Raw genomic sequence first — 11,296 nt, 5'->3', positions numbered from 1 at the left:
CATAAAGTCACATTTACACATAACACACAGACATTTCACCTATCCCCAGATAGCTGGGATCTGAGCGCATAAAACTACCGAATAGCGCGCAGATCCTACTCACACAGTACAATTGCCATGGAGCTAAAGTCTTTCCCATAGTCTTTCATTATATGAATAGGCTCCATGGTATAGCTATCTGGGGTATCACATTCACATAAAGTCTGGTCCATAGTCGAAAGGCAGCAGGCGGGCAACCAGGCTTCTCCAGTTCACAGTGGCGAAGTTGGTTTCGCCACAAACACTCCCATTCATTCCAGCAAAATCCTCCTCTCTGCCTGTGATATAATTACTGAACACAATGGGCTAACGTAACAGGCAGGAAAATACACAGTTTTACACAATATTCATAACTTTAAAAGTATACATCACATAAATTGGTCCAGTGGTTCAAAAGTTAGTTGGAAATCCCTTTTTAAACCACTGACCATGGCTTTTCCAGCCCAAACAAGTTCCATAGAGTCCTCTATCCTGGAGATAATTGACTTAACTGGGTGTGGTAAGCCAACTATGTCCAGGCACAGAAAATGTATCTATTCACAACAACAGCAAAAATACACAAAAATACATAACTCCTATTATACTGAACAGAACCCCTATCCCCATATGGCTTGGATCTGAGCGCTCAATCTATCCAAACAGCGCTCAGATCCCACAAACACAGTCACATCGCCATGGGGTTTAAGTTTAGCATGGGCTGATGAGAGGCACAATAGTCATAAGGCAGGAGGCTGGCAATCAGGCGTCTCCATAACTCAGTGGCGAGGTTAGTTTTGCCAAAAGCATTTATTATATATGAGTACTGAAATAATAACATTATTAGTATTATTATTATTATTAATAATAACACTATAATAATCATTTATAATATATGAAGGCTGATATAATAAAATAATAATAATAATAATAATATAATACATTATTAAATACAATGGTTGATATAATAACATTAATAATAATAATAATAATAATAAATAATATAATGTATTATATATGAGAACTAAAATAATAACATTACTAAGAATAATCAATATATAATAATTTGTTATATTTAGACTGATAGAATAATAATGATATAATTTATCTTGTATTTAGACTGATAACATTAATAATAATGATATAATTAGTTATATTTAGACTGATAGAATAACATTAATACTAATAATAATATATGTGATATTTAGATTTATTTAATAATAATAATAATAATAATAATAATAATAATAATAATATATGTGATATTTAGATTTATTTAATAATAATAATAATAATAATAATAATAATAATAATAATATAAATGATTTATTATCACTGGGCCCATCCCTCCATCCCATCCTGGGGAAGATGCTGCTGCTGCCGCCGCGGAGTGATACCGTTTGGGCCGAATCACCCATGTACCCCACCCTGTCTATCACTGAGTGTCTGGGCCGGTTCTGACTCCGGGGGATGTAGTTGGAGTGAGGGCCCCTTCCTGTCCATGTGGGGCCCCGGCAAAGCGTCATGTCTGACCCGGTGTGAGGGCAATCCTGGAAGGGACTATTTGCCGTCGCGGATGCAGACAGGGCGGTGTTGTGCGCCATCTTTGGTCCATTCAGCTGGAGGAACCAGGAGCAGAGAGGATGGATGAGGAATATGATGTGATCGTGCTGGGCACCGGCCTGACAGTGAGTGGGGCCCCCGGGGGCCAGGCTGCACAGTGCTGGGTGATACAGTGTGTGTAGAGGGACACAGTGCTGGGTGATACAGTGTGTGTAGAGGGATGCAGTGCTGGGTGATACAGTGTGTGTAGAGGGATGCAGTGCTGGGTGATACAGTGTGTGTAGAGGGATACAGTGCTGGGTGATACAGTGTGTGTAGAGGGATGCAGTGCTGGGTGATACAATGTGTGTAGAGGGATACAGTGCTGGGTGATACAGTGTGTGTAGAGGGATAGAGTGCTGGGTGATACAGTGTGTGTAGAGGGATACAGTGCTGGGTGATACAGTGTGTGTAGAGGGATACAGTGCTGGGTGATACAGTGTGTGTAGAGGGATGCAGTGCTGGGTGATACAGTGTGTGTAGAGGGATACAGTGCTGGGTGATACAGTGTGTGTAGAGGGATACAGTGCTGGGTGATACAGTGTGTGTAGATGGATACAGTGCTGGGTGATACAGTGTGTGTAGAGGGATACAGTGCTGGGTGATACAGTGTGTGTAGATGGATACAGTGCTGGGTGATACAGTGTGTGTAGAGGGATACAGTGCTGGGTGATACAGTGTGTGTAGAGGGATGCAGTGCTGGGTGATACAGTGTGTGTAGAGGGATACAGTGCTGGGTGATACAGTGTGTGTAGAGGGATAGAGTGCTGGGTGATACAGTGTGTGTAGAGGGATACAGTGCTGGGTGATACAGTGTGTGTAGAGGGATAGAGTGCTGGGTGATACAGTGTGTGTAGAGGGATACAGTGCTGGGTGATACAGTGTGTGTAGAGGGATGCAGTGCTGGGTGATACAGTGTGTGTAGAGGGATACAGTGCTGGGTGATACAGTGTGTGTAGAGGGATACAGTGCTGGGTGATACAGTGCTGGGTGATACAGTGTGTGTAGAGGGACACAGTGCTGGGTGATACAGTGTGTGTAGAGGGATACAGTGCTGGGTGATACAGTGTGTGTAGATGGATACAGTGCTGGGTGATACAGTGTGTGTAGAGGGACACAGTGCTGGGTGATACAGTGTGTGTAGAGGGATACAGTGCTGGGTGATACAGTGTGTGTAGAGGGATACAGTGCTGGGTGATACAGTGTGTGTAGAGGGATGCAGTGCTGGGTGATACAGTGTGTGTAGAGGGATACAGTGCTGGGTGATACAGTGTGTGTAGAGGGATACAGTGCTGGGTGATACAGTGTGTGTAGAGGGATGCAGTGCTGGGTGATACAGTGTGTGTAGAGGGATAGAGTGCTGGGTGATACAGTGTGTGTAGAGGGATACAGTGCTGGGTGATACAGTGTGTGTAGAGGGACACAGTGCTGGGTGATACAGTGTGTGTAGAGGGATGCAGTGCTGGGTGATACAGTGTGTGTAGAGGGATACAGTGCTGGGTGATACAGTGTGTGTAGAGGGATACAGTGCTGGGTGATACAGTGTGTGTAGAGGGATGCAGTGCTGGGTGATACAGTGTGTGTAGAGGGATGCAGTGCTGGGTGATACAGTGTGTGTAGAGGGATACAGTGCTGGGTGATACAGTGTGTGTAGAGGGATGCAGTGCTGGGTGATACAGTGTGTGTAGAGGGACACAGTGCTGGGTGATACAGTGTGTGTAGAGGGATGCAGTGCTGGGTGATACAGTGTGTGTAGAGGGATACAGTGCTGGGTGATACAGTGTGTGTAGAGGGATGCAGTGCTGGGTGATACAATGTGTGTAGAGGGATACAGTGCTGGGTGATACAGTGTGTGTAGAGGGATAGAGTGCTGGGTGATACAGTGTGTGTAGATGGATACAGTGCTGGGTGATACAGTGTGTGTAGAGGGATACAGTGCTGGGTGATACAGTGTGTGTAGAGGGATGCAGTGCTCGGTGATACAGTGTGTGTAGAGGGATACAGTGCTGGGTGATACAGTGTGTGTAGAGGGATGCAGTGCTGGGTGATACAGTGTGTGTAGAGGGATGCAGTGCTGGGTGATACAGTGTGTGTAGAGGGATACAGTGCTGGGTGATACAGTGTGTGTAGAGGGATGCAGTGCTGGGTGATACAATGTGTGTAGAGGGATACAGTGCTGGGTGATACAGTGTGTGTAGAGGGATAGAGTGCTGGGTGATACAGTGTGTGTAGATGGATACAGTGCTGGGTGATACAGTGTGTGTAGAGGGATACAGTGCTGGGTGATACAGTGTGTGTAGAGGGATGCAGTGCTGGGTGATACAGTGTGTGTAGAGGGATACAGTGCTGGGTGATACAGTGTGTGTAGAGGGATACAGTGCTGGGTGATACAGTGCTGGGTGATACAGTGTGTGTAGAGGGATACAGTGCTGGGTGATACAGTGTGTGTAGAGGGATACAGTGCTGGGTGATACAGTGTGTGTAGAGGGATGCAGTGCTGGGTGATACAGTGTGTGTAGATGGATACAGTGCTGGGTGATACAGTGTGTGTAGAGGGATACAGTGCTGGGTGATACAGTGTGTGTAGATGGATACAGTGCTGGGTGATACAGTGTGTGTAGAGGGATGCAGTGCTGGGTGATACAGTGTGTGTAGAGGGATACAGTGCTGGGTGATACAGTGTGTGTAGAGGGATACAGTGCTGGGTGATACAGTGTGTGTAGAGGGACACAGTGCTGGGTGATACAGTGTGTGTAGAGGGATAGAGTGCTGGGTGATACAGTGTGTGTAGAGGGATAGAGTGCTGGGTGATACAGTGTGTGTAGAGGGATACAGTGCTGGGTGATACAGTGTGTGTAGATGGATACAGTGCTGGGTGATACAGTGTGTGTAGAGGGATACAGTGCTGGGTGATACAGTGTGTGTAGAGGGATACAGTGCTGGGTGATACAGTGTGTGTAGAGGGATACAGTGCTGGGTGATACAGTGTGTGTAGAGGGATACAGTGCTGGGTGATACAGTGTGTGTAGAGGGATGCAGTGCTGGGTGATACAGTGTGTGTAGAGGGATGCAGTGCTGGGTGATACAGTGTGTGTAGAGGGATGCAGTGCTGGGTGATACAGTGTGTGTAGAGGGATACAGTGCTGGGTGATACAGTGTGTGTAGAGGGATGCAGTGCTGGGTGATACAGTGTGTGTAGAGGGATGCAGTGCTGGGTGATACAGTGTGTGTAGAGGGATGCAGTGCTGGGTGATACAGTGTGTGTAGAGGGATACAGTGCTGGGTGATACAGTGTGTGTAGAGGGATGCAGTGCTGGGTGATACAATGTGTGTAGAGGGATACAGTGCTGGGTGATACAGTGTGTGTAGAGGGATAGAGTGCTGGGTGATACAGTGTGTGTAGATGGATACAGTGCTGGGTGATACAGTGTGTGTAGAGGGATACAGTGCTGGGTGATACAGTGTGTGTAGAGGGATGCAGTGCTCGGTGATACAGTGTGTGTAGAGGGATACAGTGCTGGGTGATACAGTGTGTGTAGAGGGATGCAGTGCTGGGTGATACAGTGTGTGTAGAGGGATGCAGTGCTGGGTGATACAGTGTGTGTAGAGGGATACAGTGCTGGGTGATACAGTGTGTGTAGAGGGATGCAGTGCTGGGTGATACAATGTGTGTAGAGGGATACAGTGCTGGGTGATACAGTGTGTGTAGAGGGATAGAGTGCTGGGTGATACAGTGTGTGTAGATGGATACAGTGCTGGGTGATACAGTGTGTGTAGAGGGATACAGTGCTGGGTGATACAGTGTGTGTAGAGGGATGCAGTGCTGGGTGATACAGTGTGTGTAGAGGGATACAGTGCTGGGTGATACAGTGTGTGTAGAGGGATACAGTGCTGGGTGATACAGTGCTGGGTGATACAGTGTGTGTAGAGGGATACAGTGCTGGGTGATACAGTGTGTGTAGAGGGATACAGTGCTGGGTGATACAGTGTGTGTAGAGGGATGCAGTGCTGGGTGATACAGTGTGTGTAGATGGATACAGTGCTGGGTGATACAGTGTGTGTAGAGGGATACAGTGCTGGGTGATACAGTGTGTGTAGATGGATACAGTGCTGGGTGATACAGTGTGTGTAGAGGGATGCAGTGCTGGGTGATACAGTGTGTGTAGAGGGATACAGTGCTGGGTGATACAGTGTGTGTAGAGGGATACAGTGCTGGGTGATACAGTGTGTGTAGAGGGACACAGTGCTGGGTGATACAGTGTGTGTAGAGGGATAGAGTGCTGGGTGATACAGTGTGTGTAGAGGGATAGAGTGCTGGGTGATACAGTGTGTGTAGAGGGATACAGTGCTGGGTGATACAGTGTGTGTAGATGGATACAGTGCTGGGTGATACAGTGTGTGTAGAGGGATACAGTGCTGGGTGATACAGTGTGTGTAGAGGGATACAGTGCTGGGTGATACAGTGTGTGTAGAGGGATACAGTGCTGGGTGATACAGTGTGTGTAGAGGGATACAGTGCTGGGTGATACAGTGTGTGTAGAGGGATGCAGTGCTGGGTGATACAGTGTGTGTAGAGGGATGCAGTGCTGGGTGATACAGTGTGTGTAGAGGGATGCAGTGCTGGGTGATACAGTGTGTGTAGAGGGATGCAGTGCTGGGTGATACAGTGTGTGTAGAGGGATACAGTGCTGGGTGATACAGTGTGTGTAGAGGGATGCAGTGCTGGGTGATACAATGTGTGTAGAGGGATACAGTGCTGGGTGATACAGTGTGTGTAGAGGGATAGAGTGCTGGGTGATACAGTGTGTGTAGATGGATACAGTGCTGGGTGATACAGTGTGTGTAGAGGGATACAGTGCTGGGTGATACAGTGTGTGTAGAGGGATGCAGTGCTGGGTAATACAGTGTGTGTAGAGGGATACAGTGCTGGGTGATACAGTGTGTGTAGAGGGATACAGTGCTGGGTGATACAGTGCTGGGTGATACAGTGTGTGTAGAGGGATACAGTGCTGGGTGATACAGTGTGTGTAGAGGGATACAGTGCTGGGTGATACAGTGTGTGTAGAGGGATGCAGTGCTGGGTGATACAGTGTGTGTAGATGGATACAGTGCTGGGTGATACAGTGTGTGTAGAGGGATACAGTGCTGGGTGATACAGTGTGTGTAGATGGATACAGTGCTGGGTGATACAGTGTGTGTAGAGGGATGCAGTGCTGGGTGATACAGTGTGTGTAGAGGGATACAGTGCTGGGTGATACAGTGTGTGTAGAGGGATACAGTGCTGGGTGATACAGTGTGTGTAGAGGGACACAGTGCTGGGTGATACAGTGTGTGTAGAGGGATGCAGTGCTGGGTGATACAGTGTGTGTAGAGGGATACAGTGCTGGGTGATACAGTGTGTGTAGAGGGATACAGTGCTGGGTGATACAGTGTGTGTAGAGGGATGCAGTGCTGGGTGATACAGTGTGTGTAGAGGGATAGAGTGCTGGGTGATACAGTGTGTGTAGAGGGATACAGTGCTGGGTGATACAGTGTGTGTAGAGGGACACAGTGCTGGGTGATACAGTGTGTGTAGAGGGATGCAGTGCTGGGTGATACAGTGTGTGTAGAGGGATACAGTGCTGGGTGATACAGTGTGTGTAGAGGGATACAGTGCTGGGTGATACAGTGTGTGTAGAGGGATGCAGTGCTGGGTGATACAGTGTGTGTAGAGGGATGCAGTGCTGGGTGATACAGTGTGTGTAGAGGGATACAGTGCTGGGTGATACAGTGTGTGTAGAGGGATGCAGTGCTGGGTGATACAGTGTGTGTAGAGGGACACAGTGCTGGGTGATACAGTGTGTGTAGAGGGATGCAGTGCTGGGTGATACAGTGTGTGTAGAGGGATACAGTGCTGGGTGATACAGTGTGTGTAGAGGGATGCAGTGCTGGGTGATACAATGTGTGTAGAGGGATACAGTGCTGGGTGATACAGTGTGTGTAGAGGGATAGAGTGCTGGGTGATACAGTGTGTGTAGATGGATACAGTGCTGGGTGATACAGTGTGTGTAGAGGGATACAGTGCTGGGTGATACAGTGTGTGTAGAGGGATGCAGTGCTCGGTGATACAGTGTGTGTAGAGGGATACAGTGCTGGGTGATACAGTGTGTGTAGAGGGATGCAGTGCTGGGTGATACAGTGTGTGTAGAGGGATGCAGTGCTGGGTGATACAGTGTGTGTAGAGGGATACAGTGCTGGGTGATACAGTGTGTGTAGAGGGATGCAGTGCTGGGTGATACAATGTGTGTAGAGGGATACAGTGCTGGGTGATACAGTGTGTGTAGAGGGATAGAGTGCTGGGTGATACAGTGTGTGTAGATGGATACAGTGCTGGGTGATACAGTGTGTGTAGAGGGATACAGTGCTGGGTGATACAGTGTGTGTAGAGGGATGCAGTGCTGGGTGATACAGTGTGTGTAGAGGGATACAGTGCTGGGTGATACAGTGTGTGTAGAGGGATACAGTGCTGGGTGATACAGTGCTGGGTGATACAGTGTGTGTAGAGGGATACAGTGCTGGGTGATACAGTGTGTGTAGAGGGATACAGTGCTGGGTGATACAGTGTGTGTAGAGGGATGCAGTGCTGGGTGATACAGTGTGTGTAGATGGATACAGTGCTGGGTGATACAGTGTGTGTAGAGGGATACAGTGCTGGGTGATACAGTGTGTGTAGATGGATACAGTGCTGGGTGATACAGTGTGTGTAGAGGGATGCAGTGCTGGGTGATACAGTGTGTGTAGAGGGATACAGTGCTGGGTGATACAGTGTGTGTAGAGGGATACAGTGCTGGGTGATACAGTGTGTGTAGAGGGACACAGTGCTGGGTGATACAGTGTGTGTAGAGGGATAGAGTGCTGGGTGATACAGTGTGTGTAGAGGGATAGAGTGCTGGGTGATACAGTGTGTGTAGAGGGATACAGTGCTGGGTGATACAGTGTGTGTAGATGGATACAGTGCTGGGTGATACAGTGTGTGTAGAGGGATACAGTGCTGGGTGATACAGTGTGTGTAGAGGGATACAGTGCTGGGTGATACAGTGTGTGTAGAGGGATACAGTGCTGGGTGATACAGTGTGTGTAGAGGGATACAGTGCTGGGTGATACAGTGTGTGTAGAGGGATGCAGTGCTGGGTGATACAGTGTGTGTAGAGGGATGCAGTGCTGGGTGATACAGTGTGTGTAGAGGGATGCAGTGCTGGGTGATACAGTGTGTGTAGAGGGATACAGTGCTGGGTGATACAGTGTGTGTAGAGGGATGCAGTGCTGGGTGATACAGTGTGTGTAGAGGGATGCAGTGCTGGGTGATACAGTGTGTGTAGAGGGATGCAGTGCTGGGTGATACAGTGTGTGTAGAGGGATACAGTGCTGGGTGATACAGTGTGTGTAGAGGGATGCAGTGCTGGGTGATACAATGTGTGTAGAGGGATACAGTGCTGGGTGATACAGTGTGTGTAGAGGGATAGAGTGCTGGGTGATACAGTGTGTGTAGATGGATACAGTGCTGGGTGATACAGTGTGTGTAGAGGGATACAGTGCTGGGTGATACAGTGTGTGTAGAGGGATGCAGTGCTCGGTGATACAGTGTGTGTAGAGGGATACAGTGCTGGGTGATACAGTGTGTGTAGAGGGATGCAGTGCTGGGTGATACAGTGTGTGTAGAGGGATGCAGTGCTGGGTGATACAGTGTGTGTAGAGGGATACAGTGCTGGGTGATACAGTGTGTGTAGAGGGATGCAGTGCTGGGTGATACAATGTGTGTAGAGGGATACAGTGCTGGGTGATACAGTGTGTGTAGAGGGATAGAGTGCTGGGTGATACAGTGTGTGTAGATGGATACAGTGCTGGGTGATACAGTGTGTGTAGAGGGATACAGTGCTGGGTGATACAGTGTGTGTAGAGGGATGCAGTGCTGGGTGATACAGTGTGTGTAGAGGGATACAGTGCTGGGTGATACAGTGTGTGTAGAGGGATACAGTGCTGGGTGATACAGTGCTGGGTGATACAGTGTGTGTAGAGGGATACAGTGCTGGGTGATACAGTGTGTGTAGAGGGATACAGTGCTGGGTGATACAGTGTGTGTAGAGGGATGCAGTGCTGGGTGATACAGTGTGTGTAGATGGATACAGTGCTGGGTGATACAGTGTGTGTAGAGGGATACAGTGCTGGGTGATACAGTGTGTGTAGATGGATACAGTGCTGGGTGATACAGTGTGTGTAGAGGGATGCAGTGCTGGGTGATACAGTGTGTGTAGAGGGATACAGTGCTGGGTGATACAGTGTGTGTAGAGGGATACAGTGCTGGGTGATACAGTGTGTGTAGAGGGACACAGTGCTGGGTGATACAGTGTGTGTAGAGGGATAGAGTGCTGGGTGATACAGTGTGTGTAGAGGGATAGAGTGCTGGGTGATACAGTGTGTGTAGAGGGATACAGTGCTGGGTGATACAGTGTGTGTAGATGGATACAGTGCTGGGTGATACAGTGTGTGTAGAGGGATACAGTGCTGGGTGATACAGTGTGTGTAGAGGGATACAGTGCTGGGTGATACAGTGTGTGTAGAGGGATACAGTGCTGGGTGATACAGTGTGTGTAGAGGGATACAGTGCTGGGTGATACAGTGTGTGTAGAGGGATGCAGTGCTGGGTGATACAGTGTGTGTAGAGGGATGCAGTGCTGGGTGATACAGTGTGTGTAGAGGGATGCAGTGCTGGGTGATACAGTGTGTGTAGAGGGATGCAGTGCTGGGTGATACAGTGTGTGTAGAGGGATACAGTGCTGGGTGATACAGTGTGTGTAGAGGGATGCAGTGCTGGGTGATACAATGTGTGTAGAGGGATACAGTGCTGGGTGATACAGTGTGTGTAGAGGGATAGAGTGCTGGGTGATACAGTGTGTGTAGATGGATACAGTGCTGGGTGATACAGTGTGTGTAGAGGGATACAGTGCTGGGTGATACAGTGTGTGTAGAGGGATGCAGTGCTGGGTAATACAGTGTGTGTAGAGGGATACAGTGCTGGGTGATACAGTGTGTGTAGAGGGATACAGTGCTGGGTGATACAGTGCTGGGTGATACAGTGTGTGTAGAGGGATACAGTGCTGGGTGATACAGTGTGTGTAGAGGGATACAGTGCTGGGTGATACAGTGTGTGTAGAGGGATGCAGTGCTGGGTGATACAGTGTGTGTAGATGGATACAGTGCTGGGTGATACAGTGTGTGTAGAGGGATACAGTGCTGGGTGATACAGTGTGTGTAGATGGATACAGTGCTGGGTGATACAGTGTGTGTAGAGGGATGCAGTGCTGGGTGATACAGTGTGTGTAGAGGGATACAGTGCTGGGTGATACAGTGTGTGTAGAGGGATACAGTGCTGGGTGATACAGTGTGTGTAGAGGGACACAGTGCTGGGTGATACAGTGTGTGTAGAGGGATAGAGTGCTGGGTGATACAGTGTGTGTAGAGGGATAGAGTGCTGGGTGATACAGTGTGTGTAGAGGGATACAGTGCTGGGTGATACAGTGTGTGTAGATGGATACAGTGCTGGGTGATACAGTGTGTGTAGAGGGATACAGTGCTGGGTGATACAGTGTGTGTAGAGGGATACAGTGCTGGGTGATACAGTGTGTGTAGAGGGATACAGTGC

At 48.6% G+C, this 11,296-nt stretch overlaps 1 protein-coding gene across 2 annotated transcripts in view; it reads left to right on the top strand.

Moving 5' to 3' along the window:
• The first annotated feature begins 1,441 nt into the window (after positions 1-1,441).
• The window catches only part of GDI1 (GDP dissociation inhibitor 1), a 121,648-nt gene continuing 111,793 nt past the window's right edge, over positions 1,442-11,296 (top strand). The window contains exon 1 of one of the 2 annotated variants that reach the window (XM_063433177.1): positions 1,442-1,703. In XM_063433177.1, the coding sequence (XP_063289247.1) occupies positions 1,659-1,703 (45 nt within the window). In that variant the 5' untranslated portion in view covers positions 1,442-1,658. The remainder of the gene's footprint in view (positions 1,704-11,296) is intronic. The other variant, XM_063433178.1, reaches the window with a different exon arrangement.

The sequence above is a fragment of the Pelobates fuscus genome, chromosome 9 (genome assembly GCF_036172605.1).
Source record: "Pelobates fuscus isolate aPelFus1 chromosome 9, aPelFus1.pri, whole genome shotgun sequence".
In the NCBI taxonomy this organism is placed as follows: domain Eukaryota; kingdom Metazoa; phylum Chordata; class Amphibia; order Anura; family Pelobatidae; genus Pelobates; species Pelobates fuscus.
Note: the sequence above shows the minus strand (reverse complement) of the source record. Positions and strands in the feature narration are given on the sequence as shown.